At 36.2% G+C, this 20,584-nt stretch overlaps 2 protein-coding genes across 2 annotated transcripts; one reads left to right on the top strand and one right to left on the bottom strand.

Annotated features, from left to right (window-relative positions):
- Positions 1-3,506: 3,506 nt before the first annotated feature.
- On the top strand, positions 3,507-7,340 carry LOC137714312 (syntaxin-72-like). The gene is made up of 5 exons (XM_068453553.1): positions 3,507-3,546; positions 4,177-4,346; positions 5,012-5,134; positions 7,117-7,270; positions 7,315-7,340. The coding sequence occupies exons 1-5, from the start codon at positions 3,507-3,509 to the stop codon at positions 7,338-7,340; spliced, it is 513 nt and encodes a 170-aa protein (XP_068309654.1).
- An 838-nt stretch (positions 7,341-8,178) lies between these two features.
- On the bottom strand, positions 8,179-10,055 carry LOC137714225 (NAC transcription factor 32-like). The gene is made up of 3 exons (XM_068453488.1): positions 9,908-10,055; positions 9,500-9,786; positions 8,179-8,996 (listed from the first exon to the last, which is right to left on the bottom strand). The coding sequence occupies exons 1-3, from the start codon at positions 10,053-10,055 to the stop codon at positions 8,424-8,426; spliced, it is 1,008 nt and encodes a 335-aa protein (XP_068309589.1). The 3' UTR covers positions 8,179-8,423.
- Between the last annotated feature and the right edge of the window lie 10,529 nt (positions 10,056-20,584).

Below are 20,584 nucleotides of genomic sequence, written 5' to 3'. Positions count from 1 at the left end.
CTCCTCAGAATTTGGTAGCGGATGAATATCTTTTTGGATTGCACCCATTATCTCAAGTTTGATTCGAACTAATCCATTGATAAAAATAGTTCAGTGTAGAAAATCGAGTTTGACCCTAGTTTTTGGATACGAGATATCCACCCTATTCACGACGGACGCATTTACCCCTTTGACACTAAGACCATTTTTAATGGTTGGGCTAAAAGTCAAATATTTTAGCCCGAAAAATCTCTAAGTTCGTTATTAAACTCGGATTGAATAATTCCGAGTAGAATCAAAAGACAGAAATCTCTAAGTGTTGAAGAAGAAACTGGGAGCGGAAAAATACTTGCCGTCTGTTTCCAAAAAGAACAAAAAAAAAAAAAAAAAAAAAAAAAATCAAGATTTCATGAGAGTCGGGCCATTATGATTTGATTGTTCTTGGCCCAAATCTTGTTTTGTCATGGGCCAGTAGAATTCAACTGATCCATGACAAAACAAAATTTGGACCCACCTTTGCCGCCCCTCCCTCGTCGTCCTTCTCCCTCGTCCATCGCCACCTCCCATCACCACCCAACTCTATCTATCAAATCCCTGGCCGCAACCATGTTGCATTTTCTTTATTGATTTTAAACTTTTGACCAATCTACTCACCTCCCTCTCTCTACACCAGAGCATTTAACAATTTAAATTATTGTTAGAATTATTTTTTATAAGAAAAAAAAAGCATTTCATTAAATAAGGCAAAGCCAATGATGCAAAATGATTGAGAAACACTTATACATAGAAACATAAACCCGCAAGAGCAGGGAAAATATAGTGACGATGCCATAGAAGGCCCCGACGTCAATTCCTTTCCTACACTACCATCATTTACAAAGGAGGGCATTGGAGGCGGTCTTTATTCAAAATTCTCACAAACGAAGATGGGGGCTTTTCGACCCAGACTAAGTAGCGCATCACTACTACATGGTGCATCGTGACAAAGTGTGCCGTTTCATTTGCCGAACTTGGGACCTAAGACCATGAACATGCTTGAAAGGAGCTCCCAAGCTTCAAGGTACAACCAAGGATGGGGAAGATGTCCCAGCTGCAAGTGTTGATGCCATTATTTAAACATAAAACACCTATTTTCAGTCAGATTCAATCGTGATTCGAGGAAAATTCCAGAGTTTGGCAAGGAGACAACCCTCCAAAATCGCTATAACATCGGCTTGTAACGCAGTAGAGGCCTGAACTTGCCTTGTCCTGATTGTTATACATGTTTTGCTCGAATTCTTAGCCATAACCCCTACGTGCCCAATGAAGCCCCTTGGTTTCTAGCTCGCATAGACATTTATTTTTACTATTCGAGGTGAGGGAGGGAATCACGATCACATTCCAGTGATCTGAGGCTCAGAGGTTCATCTTGTTAAATTCAACTCCTTTGCCTTCATGAATAGGGTCCTTGCACACAAGATGGCCCGGATGGTCTGCGTTGGGGATTGGGCTATATGGTTGAAAGCTGCCTTACAATGAGCTTTCCAGATGTGCCAGTAAATAAAAGCAAGTTGAGTCATGATTCTAGCTCTATTTCTAACCAAATTCTCATTGAATGTCTTCGATAGCCAGGCAACAAAGGTGGTTACTGTGTCTCAAAGGTGGTTATTGTGTCTCTATCAATCATATAACTTAGAGGTCTTCCAAACCAAACCAAGTTCACCCAAGGGCACAAGAGCAGCAAGTGCTCAATAGTCCCTTCCTGCTCATTGTATAGAGGGCAAAGAGGAGTTATTAGCCCATGTCCTTTTGAAAATATTTGCCTTTGTTGCAATTGCATTTTTAGTCCTTTCCACAGGACATTCATGATTTTTGGAAGAGCCTCCAACGCTCGTAACCTTTTCCAAACAGTAGGGTCCATGATTCTTGATGTGGATAGCCGTCTTTGTTACCTTCTGCCATTTTTTTCTAAGCTACCTGTACCCCAATTTTACCGTATGATTTCCTTTCTTCTCAGTTGGCCAAATCAGTTTATCCAGGCTTATGGAATCACCCACCTGAACTTTAGTGATAACCGAGCCATCCTCCTCTGAAATTAGCCCACGGATTGGCTCCAATTGCTAGCATCGCTCCTCCGAGTGGATGATTGAGGCAACACGCTAGCCGTCACCCACCGTTGCACCAATTAAGAAAGTTGGGTGACTCGGGACCACATCAGGCACCCATCTATCAACTCAAATCCAAGTTTGGCCCCCATTCATAATCTGCCAACGCGCCCCTTTTAGTGACACTTATCTTCCTTCTGTCAGGTTTCCCCAGATCCATGAGGCTCTCCTACCCTCCTTAGTTTCCAAGAACGAAGTGTGAGGGAAGTATCTCTCCTTGAGGACTTGGCACCATAGAGAGCCTGGCTCGTGAATCAACCCCCAACATTGTTTTGCTAAGAATGCAAGGTTAAAGTCCTTTAGGTTCCTGAAACTCGATCCCACCCTCATTCTTTGCCCAACCCAAGGCTCCACAGCCAAGCCAATGTATTTTACGCTCGTTTTGCTTTTGTCCCCACCAGAAACCTAGCAACAGTCGCACCTATATCCCTGCATAATACATCAAGAAATTTGAAGACATTCATTAGATATGCCAGAACTGTCAAGGCCATCGCCTTAATCAAAGTTTCATTTTTGGCCTGTGAAAGGTACTGCTGCTACCACCCCTCGATTTTGACATAAGCTAGGGTTCCCTTTTTTTATCTACCTCAAACTGCCGGGATACAAAGTATTTTCCTGGATCGTCGGCATTTCCAGTAAAGCACTAAGCTCATCACAATCACCACCGGTATATTTGCACTGAAATAGATCACCGAATTTAATAAGCTAATCTCCTTCCCCGACGCTTGGCAGTAAGCATTTTGTAATTTCACGGTTTCGACAATTGTTCCTTAATGTTTGAGGAAGATCGATGTATCATCCACAAAGAGAAGGTGGAGAGATAAGGTCCATTGGCGCTCAGCCGGATGCCCTCCACGTTTCCTTGCTTCGAGGCATTTTTATTTGACTCAAATTAAAGTTGATTTAGATCGAAGTTTATGATCCATTTGTGAAATACGGACGCCTATGAGGGAAGAGATTTTCATTTTTTATTTTATTTTATAAAAATGAGGATTAATTGTAGGGTCCACATCACATTAAACTTTAACGATTCGAATCATCTATTTTTCAAGTTGTACCTCATAAATTCATCCTTACAAAATATTTGCCAAATCGGAAATATTTAAGACATCTAATTGGCTTCAAAGAAATGAACGAATACTTTATTATATAAGAAACAATGAAATTTGATATTGATAATTAAATAGGCAAATGATTTCGGATTGAATTGAATTTTTGCAAGGAAGATCTATGAATCGAGACTTACAAAATAGACTGTTCGGATCGTTGAAATTCGATATGAAGTGGGCCCCACACCTAATCCTAATTTTTTTTTCAAAAAATGGGGATCCCGTTGCATAAAGGCCTGTGTGAATTACTATGTTGCAAATGCAATTCGGGGACATGGGGGTGATTGGGGGTTATGGGAGGGAGAAGAGGGACAGTAGGGCTATTTTTAATTAAATATCTTTAGTTTTTAATTAGTAAATGAATCATTTAATTTTTTTACGGAAGTGACTGACATTGTAAACTTTATAAAATATGGTGACCAAACTTGTTAAATTTAAAACATATTGATCAAAAATAAATTTTTGGAATAATATTTCATAATCACTAGCGAGTATTCTATGCACTCACTTTTTTATTTGACCTAATAAAAAAGTCACGTGTTTCTCATTTTTAAAGCCCAAGAAAAATTAATAACATGTTCATTATTTTCTAAAACAATAAAACATGTATTGATTTATCTTTGGACAAAATTAAAGGTGTGTAATCACTATTGAGTATAAGTATTGTCCTCTAAAATAATAAAACATGTGTTAATTTATTTTTGGACAAAAGCAAAAGGTGAGTAATCACTATTGAGAATAATATTGTCGAATTTTAAGTATAAACAACCAATTGGATGTGTACCCGCCAAAAAGACCGTTAATAATTCCATGCTTTCATGCCCTTCCTTCCTACCTGGTTCTCCAAAATGGAAAAATCATTTGAAAATTCAGGCGGAGAGTTAGAAACAGAAAGGTGCAATGCCTGAACGCGACGATCAACAACCTTCTCTTCTGATTTCGAGAAAAAACGAAGAAAGTGAGCGTGATCAACATTCTCTCCCGAGTCGACTCATTATGCAAGAAATACGACAAGTATGAACTCAAGAAGCACCGCGACCTCAACCCCGCCGGAGAAGATGCCTTTGCCTGTCACTACACTCATGTCGACAGCGAAATAAGAGCCACTCTTATGGTTCATCGTTTCACTTTTGGTTGTCAGGTATTGCTGCTTGTGTTTGGTTGCCGAGACAATGTTTGAGTTATTTGTATTGGAAAAATAGGGTTTAATTGCTATAGTAAATCACATAGGAAATCAAGAAATAATTCATGGAATTATATATCAAAGTGATACATGCACATAAGTAAACAATGTTAAATAACATGACATAATGGATCAGAAAAATTTGGAAATACAGTTGAGGCAAATGTTAGAGATTTTGTCCTTAAGACAAGTTTACGCCCAATTAAGGTGCTCATGGGTGATTGGTGCTTGTCTCCCAAGATACAATGACTTCACCCTTGTAATAGTAGCACTCCAAATCACAAGGCTCCAATGAACCACGATTGTGTTGAATACTCTCTCAAGTGGACTCAATGAGACTATCTAACATTTAGTTCACTCTATGTATGATTATGTAAACAATAAAGGGGTTTTGAATGATTATAGAGGGTCTCTCTATTTAAAAAATTTGAGATACCTTTTTAGAAAACATGTGACTATTATTGAAGAATCAAAAGTAGCAACTCTTCATTTGAAAGACACATCTTTCCACCAAAGGCACGACTTCTAAATTCCATTCAATTAATATAATAATAATTTAATTTTCGAACAATTTGATTGTGTGTCGGAATGTGAAGAAAGCCAAGAAGAAGGAGAGTAATCGGGCTGTGGCGGTTGCGATGTATGTGGAAATTCGTCGGACCATGGCTCGGTTGATGGAGGAACTTCCTATGCTGCGCAAGTTGGCTTTTAAGTTTCATGTTTAATTATTAACCAAGACAAAATTAGAAAATATATGTGATTAGATATGATTATTTATTTATTTTTATATAGTAGGATTATATAGGACACAAAGAATCATAAGATATGCTGCATCACATATTATGTTTTCCTTTTCTATTAGTTTTAATCGATTGTGTAAACATAAATTTTAAAGGATGAGCATGTGATTCGAGATTTGGTGGGTCAAAATGTATGGGAATTTTGATTCAGCCAATGGTGATTAGCCAAGATGGAGATGGTGTGTACGGATGAAGTGTGTGAGAATACTTCCAAATTTATGTCACATTCTCATCTAATTGCGGGCTTTCTCTCCAAAGTCGACAGTTTCTTGTGGTCGAAAAAAGTCGGTAGTTTCTTGGTTTTGGAAAAATGGTGTGGATTGAGCCTGACTGTTACTGTTTACTGTGTGTCTATCATCGACGCACGAGATGAAAAACAAGAGTGGTTCTTGTAGTAAAGGAACAAAACAATCATCGTCAACGAAATTGCAGAAGCTACAAGGAACTAGACTAGGAAGACAGAGTGGAAGCAAACGCGCTTGCCTAGAGGCGAGGCGAAACGAGACAACTGTAACCTCGGTAGATATATTCCATGAGATCTTGCATTTCCTCTTTATAATACAACTTATGTTCCGAGACCATTAGCATAAGAGTTGGGACTCTACGAAGTTATGCGTTACGTTCCTAAGCAGATAGAGAACCCCGTTCACATGAATTCTCAAGGGGTTGTGTGAGAGCGAAATTTCTTATGAGAAGAAATACCTCCACAGATTTGTTGATCACAATCCTCACGTTCACGTTCGCCGAATCCTTTGCAAGAGGCGTCCCCGAACAATCTTCCTCCGTAGCTTGTGTGGGCAGGGTACCTGCAAAAGATACTTCGACGTTCAAGTCAGTTGATTGATTTTTGTTCTCTTGTTTCTCTCTGGGGTCTCCTCTCCTTTTTCCCCCCTTGGCTATTTGGCTGCTCTCCATATTTATAGGATTGCATTCTTATCGAACAAGTACCACGATCTCTCTTCCTCTCCCACATCCTTAGTGGTCCTCCGTAATATAACCTCATGCTTCGGGAACAAGTACCATGTCATGTCTTCCTTTCCCACGTCCTTAATGGTCTTCTGTAGTGGAGGCAGTTACTTCCTTTCCCACTTCCTCAATGGTCTTCTGTAGTGGAGGCGGTTATCTAGACATGTGCGTATGTATACTCCTTGTAGGCTTTCCTTACAGTTTATCTTGCACCACACAATCTCTGGGTGATTGGTATTGGCCCACGAGTCGAAACCGGATTTTATCCTCCCACAGGTTGCATAGAATCTAACAATCAGCTTCTCTACTCTGATGACTTGTCATGAATTTGCTTCTTTTTTCTTTGGGTTTGCTTCTTGAGTTTCTTAGGTAATTTTTTTCTGTCACGCTTCACCAGCTCCGCATTCTCGGAGAAAATAAGATGTTCTGAAAAGGGCTTCATGTATCTTCTTTTTGTTAATTCCTTCTTGCCTATATTATCATTTCATATCTCATGTTCATGTTTTACACTGAACTGACATAACCTTGTAACATTTATCCCGCTAATGATGTTTATGCTGCACTTTTTGGATACTGATGTGGATTCGCTTTGACAATAAAAAGCAAAAACGTAACCAACGTGACCAAATCCAAAAGCTACATAGTGAGTTGCACAGCGTGAGAATATCATCCCGCAAAGCGAGAGCATGAATTGGCGTCGGCATGGTTCTTCAGATACCATAAGAGTGTGCCCAACATATAGCCTTAGTATATAACATGGCAACCATAGTGTGACTGTGTGTGAACATCTTGGACCTATAGACATGCACACCCACACAAACATAAGGGAATTTGGGTCGTACTCTTTAATATTGATTATTATCACCACTATTATCTCTAAAGACTTGTAACAACAAAGTTGCTTAACTTGTATTCGTATTTTGGTTTAATTACAGGTTAAAGGGCTGTCCCCTGAAGAACTAGAAACACGCAGTGATCTGGTTTTTGCACTGCCTGAGAGGATACCAGATGGGACAGAAACTGCAGCTAAAAAAGCTGGGGAATGGGGAACTTCAACATCTCATAAAAATATCAAATTTGACTCATCAGGTAATCAGTATTTTATATGCTTTTTTATTTTTCTGCTGTTATAGTTTTCAATGAATGTCAAGCCCTTTAACCTTAAAATCTAGTCCCCAAATGCTAAGAGCTTATATTTGTGAAATCGGTTTCATGTTCCGGAAAATAACTCATAAGACCGTTTATGCCACATTTATTTCACGGGGTTGTCTAAGAATTGATTTTGCGTGTTCTGAATGCTTTAACATACTTTTCTTTCCTTGAATAAATGAGATGTTCAACTGTTTTCTTTACTACTGCGATGAAGTTACTTTAAAAAGACTTCAGCAGCTTATCGGATCATATCTGATGTGGTATTACATTCTTCCATTTCATAAGGCTTTGCTAGCTTGTATCTCTTTAACATCTTCCGTTCAAGTACAACGTTAATTATCTAATCTGGTTTTGGCTACTTGAAGATGATTATATACAGTTTCTTGCTCATGGTGGTTCTTTCTCCCAACAATGTGGAAAATTTGTAGTTTAGATTTTATTTATGTCTGTACTTGTCATTCAATGAATTTATTGAGCATCAATTTGCCTTAAATAGTTTTACAGTGCATTGTTGATCCAAATCCATATTGTTGAGTGCATTTTAGCTCACCCCCTAAAGTAAGTATAATGCTCACCCCAATTTATTGCCGTTAAATTAGTTTGGTGAGCATCACCTTTACTTTAGGGGTGAGCAAATTAAATTGTACTAGGAAAAGACTATGCTATCGAATGTCAAATTATCTTTTTGTAAATGGAAAGAATTTATAACCCAATGAAATTAAAACAAATTGAACATGTATGATAATTACTCATATTATTTAAGTATTTGACAATACTAATTTACTATTATTACACTGAAAAATGTTTATTTTCTTTCTTTTTTTCCCATCCTTGATCAAGCATGAACTTACACATTCTTTTGAGGGTGGTAATAAATATTCCCAACCAGGAGAGCACTCTCCACATAAACAGAGTTAACTAGCAACAAATGTAGATTATTGAACTGGTTATATGTACTGCCCAGTCTTGGAGGCCAAATCGATATCGTGCTTTGTACACCTTGTTTACACTTCATGCTGTACATCCAGAAACTATGGCCTCCTGAATGTGTTCATTCCTCAAGGGCACATAGCTTTCATCAAAGACTTTATTACGAGGAGTATGTAGCTAGGAAGGCCATTTCATTAAACTCCTCAAAGTTGGCTGGAACAGTTGGATTTGCTTTGGGTATGTCATTTTGCAAGTGGTTTGGAATGTAGCAGTTGACAACATTGCCAGCTGCTAGTTTCTTGCTAGGCAGAACGTTCCCATCTTTGTTCTTGCTTTCTAGATTTATGAGTGGAAAGAGATCTTCTTTCGTATTTTCTTCTCTAATCTTCCTTTTTAGTGTGGAATTAATGCCCGAAGAAGAAATTGATACTGTGGATTTTACCTTGTTATTTGAGCCGACTGGATAGCTATCTTTGCTCCCTTGAAAGCTCGCACTTGAGGTCTCTATCGGTGATGGAGGTTGACCGGCGAGGATGGAAGCTAATACTCGACAGTCTTTGTATAGAAAATCTGTGATTATATCAGCACGATGGATTGGATTTGTAGGCCGTACGGTTGGCCCAGATTTTGGTAGGCACCTCCCAAATTCAGTGTTGTAGATGTCTTGAGCGTTGCATGTGTTCTTTGTTGTGCTTCCTCGCTGTTGAACTCGGCATAGTACCCAATCATCCAACTGTTACAACACGAAGCATTTTTTAATGTATTTCCCTTGATCACATTGCTTTGATCAAAGAAGATGTATGAACTGCATAATTTACCGAGTCAAGTGAAAAAAAACATGAAGACGACGACTTAAGTTAAATCAAAGCATGGTCTGAAGCAATGATTTTTAAGATTTAAAATGTTTAGTACCTCTACCATCTGTGTTTCACTTTTAAAAACACATTAGCTATAGTACAAGGCAAGATTGAGTATGTTGAATTCTGAGGGAACCTAGCTAGCTAGGCTAGCACGAGAGTTTGATAGAGCATGAGCGACTCTAAACAGTTTATGGGTGTGGGGATCAACAGTTATCAGGAAGACACGTGGATGACTGATGCTAGCATTTCTCAAATGTGAAACAAAGTACAGTACGTATTGGTTGATTAGTAAGCTTATGCCTTTAAGTGGTTTGTTCCATTTTTTGAGATACATATATTTAATATGCAAACTCAGTATCTCATTCTATCGACTTACTCTCATAGAACCTTTGCATCTCGAGGGGTTAACCGTACAGTGGAGCAGTCTATACTCGTTCATGATCCATTCAGTCTTAACTCCTTTAGGAGCTCGACCGGTGTAAAAGACCAAAGCCTTCTTCACTCCTATCCGCTTCAATCCACAAGAGGTGAGAATTGGCTTATCACTTCCAGCAGCCTTCCAATAACCCACTGCTGCTGTTCTATTTGGCCTCTCCCCATTCGGATACTTCCGGTGCCTCGGGCTGAAGAAGTACCACTCATCTTCTCCAAACAAAGCCTTGCCTGCAAAAATCAAGTAATAAAACAAACAATTCAAAAACATATACACTCGATTATTACTGTGTAATCCAAATCGAAGGATTAACCATGGAGGAATGAAATGAATGAATGCTTCAGTACTGACTGGGTAGCTCCCACGGATTATACTTATACAGATCGATCTCCGTGATCAACTGAGCTGGAAGCGGATGCGAAATCATTTGGTTTCGCAAGTAGTGAACGATGAGTTCTTCATCTGATGGATGGAATCTGAAACCCGGAGGCAATTGCATAGTTGAATAAGTCGTGAATGCGGGTTCTTTCTCCATGAAAGCGCAGTTTTTCCTTGGACGACGAGGGAATACAATAAGAAGCAACGATAATATCAATCTAAAACAGTTGTAGATGGAAAATGAAATGGTATGAGAGGAAGTATATATGTGCATTTTTCATGCAGATGCGGACATTACGTGAGATAGTTAAACAAAAAAAAGTCTCACGTAATTAAATGCATGTTTCAACTCCAAAGAAAGAGACTTCGTGACGGCTACCTGTTTGGATTATTATGTTGGAATTACATTCTTCGGCCAACCTTCTTGGATAATATTGTACGGTCCTCAGGCCCTGGAGCTAATTAAAATTAATTTAAGGAAGCTTTAATGAAAAGCTCTCAGTATTATTCACTTTAACGAAAAACCACATTTTTACTTTAAAAAGTTAATCTTGGTACTATTCACTTACAACACTTTTTTGTCTTTTTCGTTAAAACTCAAAGTTTTCAAACCATTTTCATTAGTTTTCCTTTAATTTAACTCATCAAAATAAGTTTTGGTTGAGTATGGGTTTCAGTAAAGTGTAGGTTTCCATGTAATTTACCCTAGTTAAAGACAAAGTTATGACAGGTAATTTGCATGGAAAATTTCTTTTGAATAACTGTTTAGATTAATCATAAGAAGGAGAGTTCTCCTGGATTTTACTGAGTTTTGGTAATTATATGTCTCAAGTGTATAGGTGAATAATGTAGCATATTTTGATTCGCTTTTGGAACAAAATCTAATGGTTGGCTGAGGCTCAATTTATAACAGCTTAAGCTATTAGGATCAACGCGTTTGGTGTATAAGCTGCAACTGTAGTAAGCTGAATTTAACTTGTTAAACCCTAGTGGTCAAAATGCAATCACACTCCCATATTTAAAATAAGTAAATAATGGTTGGCTTACGTCCAAACAACTAGTTTCTTATCTCTCACTCTGAGAGGGCGAGTCTTCAGTACGGCTGACGCATATGACAACACACACTTACATCCAACTCATATTATGAATGTTGTCTTATGAGACAACCGTAATCAAACGAATATCACCATGTTAGTGGTTGTTTAATCACTCTCTTGGAATAACTTGTTGAGATTCTTTGTTTATTGCTTGGGATTACGGCGGTGAAAACACTATTTCCCATATGTTTCAAACCCAATTGTGCTCCAAATTGGCTGGACTCTGGCTGGACTTGATCGGATTATGACAAAACATTATTAGATTGTCAATCCATGCAATATTGTGTGGTTCTAAATCTTTTGAATCGGATTATGAATAGATTCTCTTAACACTTCTATGCTTTTAACAACATAGTTTTCTCCGTATCAAGCTTTATGGAGACGTGTCCACTTTATGTCAAAGACATAGTAATGCCACCAGCATAAACACTAAACAGTATGTTTCTGCCAGTAAAATATATTCCTTGTTCGTGGATGTGATTTGAGCGTTTTTCTCTCCAGCCTATATTCATAGAGTACGTGGTGATGTTGATCATGAGTGCGAGATAATGTAAATTATAATTCAGTATAAATATGTGTAGATAATAGATATATCCAACATATTTAGTGGGTGGAGCTGTAAAGCATGAAAACATTTTATAGTATATGAAATTTATCCATAAGGTAGGGAATTGTCGTTTTATTCAAATTTTCTCTTGGTATTTATTTGATAAAGTGTCGTTAGTACATACAGAGACAAGTTTTGGTTATGCATCATATGGATGGAAAGAATGTGATGAAACCTAGCTCACTTGCACAGAGGATCACACTAAAGTTGATATGTCGTTCGGCTTAATTGAAAATTTTGAAAATGAGAGTTTCCCCATTAAAACTTTTTTTTTTTTTTTTTTTTTTTTTGGAAAAACCTTTCCGAAGAAAGGAGACAATTTTATTCCAAACTCTAGATTACAAACAGAAGCCCACATACAAACTAGATACATACACACAGATGGGCCTCCCAACAAACCCACCAAAGCTCAAAAAAGAGCCCAGCCCTACAAACAAAACAAAGGAAGCTTCAAGACCCCAGCATCCACCGCCTTCAAAGTTTTCCGGATTAACCCAAAAGAAATCCTTCAGCCAACGCCGAATCCAATCAAGCAACTCCTTAGAACCCAGCCATAGAAGCTGTACCGAGCGCCCCAATCTCAGCCAGAAAGTAGAAGAAGTCTGGGATCACCCTGAATGACACTGCCAACGAAGGCAGACAGAGAGAAGGAGAAGGAGGTCGTGTGTTAAACACCTGAGCCGATGAGTCCACCGGAATGCTACGCACCCTCTCAAAAGATCACAACCATGTGCTTTGAAGTCTGAATGCAGATCGAGTTGAAAGTATGTGGGGAAGACAAGCATTGGGTAAATCAGGAAGAACTGGGAGAAAAATTAACTGAAAAACTGAGAAACAGAAAGCAAAACAAAAACCTTTCCTCCGACTTGATGAGGGAATCACTCACACACACAAGGTGGAAAAGACTCTCAAGAAGAGAGAAGGAACTCTCACATTATTTTCTCTCACATAAAACCCATTCTCTTTATTTTTTTCATACTTAAACCCTATTTACTAGAGTCCAACTAAGCAAATTTCCTTAAAAAAGCTTGGTATGTTAGTTTTTATAATTCTTGTGTTCCTAAAATACCCTCATAGAGTGTAACATGGGTTCGGTTTGATTTATGATTAATAATAAAATTTTCATTTTATTGTTTTCAATGCAATTAAATGTCAATTAACCTATTATTTGATTAGGCTTTCTTTTCTCATTTTTTATTTTTTTTTACCAAAAATTGTTTTATCGTGAAACTAACTTACCTTATTAGCATGCAATATATAACATAAATATAAATATAAATATTATGGTGTTTTACGTTGCAATATATAATATAAATATAAATATTATGCAAAATAATGGTTGTATTTTTTTTTTCTTTTCATAGGAAATAATTTACCTATCTCTATGTTAGTACCCACTTAGAATAGAAATACCATAAAAATAATTTACCTACCCCATAGGCGTGATATTGTAAAGAAAAATTGTATATGATTACTTTGGATATTATAAGTAATAATATGATAGTATTATTTGTATAGGTAAATTAATAAGTAGATTGGTGAATTAGTATGTACTACAAAAATGCAGATAAATTAGCTTGTAACAAAAGAATATAGGTAAATTAGTGATTTTTTTTTTTTAAATATAGGTAAATAGTTTGTATCAAAGAATGTAGGTTAATTAGTTTCTTTGTAAATTAGTGAATTTTTAAAATATAGGTAAATAGTTTGTAATACGTGGTTTTAAAACAAGAGCTCATTGCTCATTGCTAGCATAATTGAAGGTGAGTATTAATAGTATTTATTGACATATTTAGGTCATTGTGGCATAAGTTGTAAATATTTTATAAGGATAGGTTATTTATTTGCCAACATGTCAGGCTATTTGAATTTTGGGTTTTATTTGGATGTTTAATATGAAGTGGGTTTTTGTCCAGACAATAACAGTTACAAGGACCTATATCTAAACAACCCTTGAAAATTCGATAGTATCATGAATCACGATGACTATTAATAATATAGGTATCACATTTATCACAAAAGTTGATATGTCGATTGGCTTAATTTTTTTTTCTTTTATTTTTTTAAAGGAGGACAACTGATGGAAAACTACAATTATCCATCTTCTCCAGGCCCGGAAAGGCTATGGGAAATTTCACCCTGCCTGTGACCACAATCAAGCAGACTCACAAGCTTAGACCATCGAACCCGGGACCTCCCACATTTTTTTATTTATTGGGGAGCGCATCCTTACCATTGGGCCATTGTTGTGGTTTTAAAATCCAAGTTGATATATACCTATGTGGTTTTAAAAGCCAAATCGGGTTATGAAAATTCGATTGTATCATGAATCACGATGACAATTAATAATAAAGTTATCACAATCTATGATAAATGATCTTTTATCTTGTACAAGAATTTACACGTAAAAAAAAAAAAACTAACTTTGAGAAGACAAATATTACCGGACTAAGAGTTAGTAAATAATGAAAGTTGTTATTAGAACATTTCTAAGAGTATCTCAATGGATGCAAAATGCCTTGAAATTGACATTTTATATATTTCTTATCTTGGCCAGAAAGCTCTCCAATGGCAAAATGTAAACTATTCATCTCGTCAGAAGATATAAACAAAAATATATATTTGGATTTGTTTTTAAATCTTTATGAGGTAGGCTTTGCTAGTCAAAGAGAGAAAAAAAGTAAACAAGATTCCATATTTACATCTCTCCCATGCATTGAATTATAACTCATATTTACATTATGTAAAGTGAAATGGGGATTTACATCTCAAATTTGCATCTCTAAGGAAGATGCAAAGACGTTAATTATTTATATTTTCTAGTTAAAATGGATATTTTGAAGAAGATTTGGGGGAAAAGCTTGAAGAAGAAGATTCATGGGGAGAGTTTGCTAACCATCCTACATGGCCCACTAAAATTTTAACACATGTCAAATAATTTTTTTTCCCAAACTCCTACTATCTTCATAACCAAACACCATCCATCTTCTTTCTCCCTTCTTGCCTATGTGCAAAAAAAACCCTCAATCCCCCTCTCGTCTATAGTGAGACCAACCCTCGATCCCTCACTTCTCCGACAAGCCTACCCCCAACCCCTCTCTTCTCAGGTGAGTCCAACCCAACCCCTTTTCTTCAGTGAGACTGCCCCCAATCCCTTCTTTTCTCGACAACCCCAAATTTGGGGGCCTAATCCCTCACCAAAGAGCAGAGCCGGCCTTAAGGGAGTGCAAGTGGTGCCACCGCACAGGGTTCTGATTTTTTATTTTTACATGCATATATGTATATATTTAAATGTGTAGGTAGTTGACAAACATGATTTGTTAGCGCTACTCTGTTTCCTCCTGGAGAGAGTTTGAATCTTGCCTTGGTTTATTTTCATTTTTTTTAATTCTTTATAAATTAAATGCACGAATTTTCACAAAAATGACACCAAGGTTCGAACCCTAAACCTCTTAAAATCAATGGGAAACACTTATACACAACACCACGTGTTGTTTTTATAAAATTCTTTGTCCTATTATTATTTAAAGAATACAACTGAAAGCCAATTACGATTTTAGCATTATTCAGGGTTTTCGACTTACTTTCGCACCCCTAAAATCTCAGGGCCAACCCTGCCAGGGAGTACCCAATCCCCTCCGTTGTTTCCACCCCATATCCTCCGTCGACCTAACTTCATCACCCTCCGTTGACCTAATCATGTCACCGTCGTCGTTCCCACCCCGTCTATGGTTCCATGAAAGGTTCTGTTTTAACTGACATGAAAGAAAATAAGGATGATCAAATTTTCAACCGCACGAGTAAGAGAAAACTGAAAAAGGGAATGTTTGGTTATAAGTATAAAGTGGGATTGGTGTTTGGTTACAAACTTATGAATATTAAATGGACAAGTGTTGAGATATTATTGGTTCATGTAAGGTCAGTATATTTTAGATTCTGAATGGTGTGTACCCAACAATCATACTCTTTGAAATTAAACACTGCACCTTTTCCTATTTGGCAAAAAGACATGATGCATTGTGAACAAATGTATTCCTTTTCTTAACAGATATCATCTTTGGGTATTTGGTTCTTTGCATCATGTATACCCATTGAAATACCTTTTAGATAACGCATTGTATATGTTCCAACAGATGTGACCTCTTTGAACCAATATGACTTCAAAAGTTATGTACTTTCGATTAACTTAAACTTGAGCAATTCTCTCTATATGTTGATAACATTGAAAGAAGAGAAGATTCTTTCAAAAATTTATTATCTACACAAATTTCTTGCTCTCTCTTCTCTTTCTATCACATTCATACAATTCCTTTCTAGTTTTTTCTAAGGGAATATAATTTGGTTTTGCTAATCAAATGTTCCATACTTTGTTGTATCCCGGAAGTGATTTGCTAAGAATCCTGTAGCAAACTCATTCTAGTGGAGGAAAATAACACTTTAAAGAAACGATTCAAGTTGTACCTCAAAGTCATTTTTTCTGATTATTCTCTATATTTCTACAATTACTCAAACAATATTTATAACATCCCACATCGACTAATGGAGAGGGGGTGATGTGCCTTGTATGTACATGCCCACCTCCCTGTAGCAAAATGCCTTTTGGGAACTCACTGGCTTCAGATTCTATTGGAACTCCAAAGTTAAGCGAATTTGGGCGAGAGCAATCCCATGATGGGTGACCCACTGGGAAGTTGCTCGTGAGTTCCCAGAAACAAAACCATGAGGGAATGGTAAGTCCAAAGCAGACAATATCATGCTACAGCGGAGCCGGTCTGGAATATGACAATTTGGCATCATAGCCACTCTACCGTTCAATGCGGGTGTGTTGACGAGGACGTCGGGCCCCTAAGAGGAGTGGATTGTAACATCCCACATCGACCAACGGATAGGGGGAGATGTGCCTTATATGTACATGCCCATTTCCCTATAGCACGAGGCATTTTAGGAATTCACTAGCTTCGGATTCCATCGGAATTTTGAAGTTAAGTGAGTTCGAGCGAGAGCATTCCTAGGATGGGTGACCCACTGGGAAGTTTTCGTGTGAGTTCTCATAAACAAAACCGTTAGGGTGTGGCCCAAAGCAGACAATATCGTGTTACGGTGGAGTCGGTTTGGGATGTGACAATTTTGTCCTAATTTCATCATTACAAATGACATTAAACTATACAAAAAATCATGAGTTGACAAAAAAGAAAAAAGTTGAGCGAGGATAAATTGACACAGTAAAAACCCAATTACAATGCTTAAATCTAGGTTACTAAAAGATGTTTATAGTATTGATTTTTTATCAAATTTTTTGAGGGATTGGTTTTGTACATAATCTAAAAATGTTGTTCTTTTATTACATTGCTCTTGTATGATATTGGGTTTCTCCAATCCACTATACAAGAGAGTCATAGGTTCAAATTTTAAGAAATGATGAGTTCAATACCAATTAATTTCCTCACTATTTAATGTGCATATATATATATATATATATATATATATATATATATATATCATTGAATCAAAATATGCTACGCACCATATTGATTATTTATAGTACCATATATATTTAATTACTATTTACCAATCATGCATAGGTAATTTTACACAACTTAACAATAAAGGAAGGTAACTTGCTCATATATGTCGACCCCTTCCTTACGTGCGAATGTATCACGTACTGTCTCCCTTACCCTCTTCTTAATAGTAATTTGAGCCCTGTACATGCATTGGCATGAGGTTCATAATGCTAGTTATTCAGTTGGAAAATAATTAAACTCATGATACCCATTTGGGCTGTCAGAGTTAAACAGAAGACTTTATGCATCAAAAAATAATTCGGAAAAGCTTAGCTTTTGTAATCTTCGATGAGAAGAGCCCGGTGAAACCCAGGGTCTAAATTTGTTTCGATGTATACATGAATTCTCGAATTTCATCTGCTGTTGTATATTGGAATTATCCCTCGTGCATATATACACACATAGGATGACGACCCTTGTTCAAATCGATTAATAAATTATGCAATGTAAGGCGAATCCTAGGTGGGTTTGTCCTTTTATGTCTGAACAAAGGTCTAAGCTTATCTTGTTGATTTTCCAGGTAAATGCATATCATATATCCACGGTCAATCTGACAATATATTATACAATAATAATTAAATATACACACACACACGTGTACACATACACACACACAAACAAATTTAGCTTATCTAATTGTTGTTATAAACGTGCATGTAGCGACACTTAAGTTGATAAAAAATGGTCAAATAAGATTACATTGCTAATTCGCCTAAAAAAAGATTACATTGCTAATGAAGATCAATATACAGTTAAATTTTTTATAAATTAATAGCTTTAGGACCAAGGAATTCTATTAATTTAGTTGAATATTAATAATTTATTAGTTTATTGATTAAATAACTTGTATTCTCAATTAAATAATAACTTTTTTTTAATATTGCACATTGTATTTTGTTTCTCGTTTTATGAATTAACAATTCTATATATTTGTTTAACTAAGTAAAATTTATGAATCTACTTGTTTTTTTTTTCAAAAAATATTGTATTGTTTAATGTACTACAATATTCCATTTTATGAACATTTAACCAAGGAAAAGATCGATTTTAATAAACAAAAGCCTTAGTAACACAACATATCACACATACAACAATGGTTTCTCACCCCAAAGGTGTAAAGAAATCGACAATGACGAATGAAATGGATAAAGCATTGTGCGAGTATAATAAAGAATATCTAAAATAGCACTAAAAACAATTGCAACAGTGGGTGTTTTTAGAAAATTCAACTTACAAATGAGTCAAGGGATGATATCAAATACGATCAAGCGATGATGATATTGAAAATTTTTTGTTGCAGAATGAGAAAATCACACTAGAACTTCTTATCATGTTAAGAAATGTTAGAGATGAGATCCAATGTGACATCAATTTCAGGAAGAAATAACCAATGATTGAATCATATTTTAGAAATGCCTCATAATCGAATCATAAGTAGTATGTATCAAAAAATTATTAATTTATATATTATGTGAGACATATGAATTTTCTGTAATGTCTTATCTTATAAATTAGCTAAATATTAATTTAGCATGTTATCCTCAAGGAAAAGATCGATTTAAATAAACAAAAGCCTTAGTAACACACATCACACATAAGCATTGTGCGAGTATAATAAAGAGTATCTAAAATAGCACTAAAAGAACAATTGCAACAGTTATTGTTAGAAAAATCAACTTACAAGTGAGTCAAGGGACGATATCAAATACGATCAAGCGATGATGACATTGGATAATTTTTGTTGCAGTATGAGAAAATCACACCAGAATTTCTTATCATGTTAAGAAAAGGTAGAGCTGAGATCCAAGGTGACATCAATTTCAAAACGAACAATGATTGAGTCATATTTTAGAAAGGCATCATAATCGAATCATAAGCAATATGCATTAGAAAATTACTAATTTATATTATGTGGGACTTATATGAATTTTTTCTAATGTCTTATTTTATATAAATTAGCGAATTATTAATTTAGCATGTAATTCTCAAGCTAGGCCAACCAAAAATATTTCTTAACTAAGATTATGGATTTATCAGATATTAAATTATCGAAGTTCTACTATATATGCTTATACGGATAGCTAATGATAATAGAAGTTAACTGAAAACTTGTTGGGATTTCATCTCTGGAAGCCATAGTTTAAAATGCTGAAGAAGGTGAAATGATGGAAGCTAGAGCTATTGAATTGGTTGGTTATACCTGTTCAACCTGATCGATCGGAGGCACTATTATTAGGGTGTGTTTGGTACACATTATTGACCTGGATAGGAATAGCTTTTAGGATTAGCTTGGACAGGCTTGGTTAAGACTTAATCCTATTTATTATGTTTGGTGTATCTTGGACTAAGGGGCAGAATTCTATTGGCTCGTTAGTAGGAATGGGCAATGGTTATGGCGGGCGGGTAACCGCGGTTATTTACCCATAACCGTTTATGCTCATACCCACATAACCATTTATCTGTTGGGTAATTGCCTAAACGGTTATACCCATACCCATAACCGTTTATAAATGGTTAACCATACCCATAACCACGTACCCATTTAACCGTAACTGTTTACCCATTTATCCATTGAGCCATTTTTTTACCCATTTACCCTTCTTCTTTTTTACCGTTTACCGATTTATTAGTTGGTAAAGTTAATTTGAAGGGATTGTTAAGGGACCATAGTGTATATATATGCATATATTCTGTATCTATACATAAAGCACAAGAGTGTAGCAAGTGAGATTGATTGGAGTCTATCTTCTCCGGTCACGGCCATATAAGTGTCCTCGTATGTCAGATAAGCTCCCTAAACTCCCTGAACTGAAATATGGCCATAGTCTCCGAAGTAGAAGTTGTAGATTGCCTCGTACCTGTCTCCCTCTTTCTCGGGAAAGTTTTGGATCAAAACACACATGCCTCTGTCCCTCTCGTGTACACATGCAGTTCTTGAACTTTTGGGAAAAATTAAAAACACAAATGATCAGTTGCTCACTTTTATAATTAAGTTTTCACAACTCGTCCAAAATGCACTTATGTTCAATCACTTTTAATAAAAGTGCTTTTATTAAAATAAACGGTTTAGGGTTTTTATTTTTTATTTTTTTAATTTCACATATATTAAAATAAACGGGTAAATAGGTACTCATTTATAATCGCAATTAATACCCATAACCGCCCATATAAATTTCACGGGTAAAAGGTTATACTCATAACCATTTAATTATTTAAACAGTTATCCATAACCGTAACCGTGAAATTTAAGTGGGCGGGTAACCGCGGTTACCCATAACCGATGGGTTTTTCCCCATCCCGAGTCGTTAGAGAGATGTACTTTTATATGATTGAAAACTTTTTTAGAAAAATTATTTTATATACTAATTCTTAGAAGAAAAAA

This window comes from Pyrus communis, chromosome 14, assembly GCF_963583255.1.
Source record: "Pyrus communis chromosome 14, drPyrComm1.1, whole genome shotgun sequence".
Lineage (NCBI taxonomy): Eukaryota > Viridiplantae > Streptophyta > Magnoliopsida > Rosales > Rosaceae > Pyrus > Pyrus communis.
This window is presented reverse-complemented; position numbering and strand designations above follow the sequence as displayed.

Bases quoted from the DNA above. Each gene is read 5' to 3' on its own strand.
- LOC137714312 (XM_068453553.1), top strand. From the start codon at position 3,507: ATGGGGGTGATTGGGGGTTATGGGAGGGAGAAGAGGGACA. The intron at 4,347-5,011 runs GTTCATCGTTTC...CGGAATGTGAAG, and splicing joins AAATAAGAGCCACTCTTATG to AAAGCCAAGAAGAAGGAGAG. The intron at 5,135-7,116 runs GTTTAATTATTA...GTTTAATTACAG, and splicing joins AGTTGGCTTTTAAGTTTCAT to GTTAAAGGGCTGTCCCCTGA.
- LOC137714225 (XM_068453488.1), bottom strand. From the start codon at position 10,055: ATGCAATTGCCTCCGGGTTTCAGATTCCATCCATCAGATGAAGAACTC. The intron at 9,787-9,907 runs GTCAGTACTGAA...TGATTTTTGCAG, and splicing joins TAATCCGTGGGAGCTACCCA to GCAAGGCTTTGTTTGGAGAA. The intron at 8,997-9,499 runs GTAAGTCGATAG...GTGTTGTAACAG, and splicing joins GATGCAAAGGTTCTATGAGA to TTGGATGATTGGGTACTATG.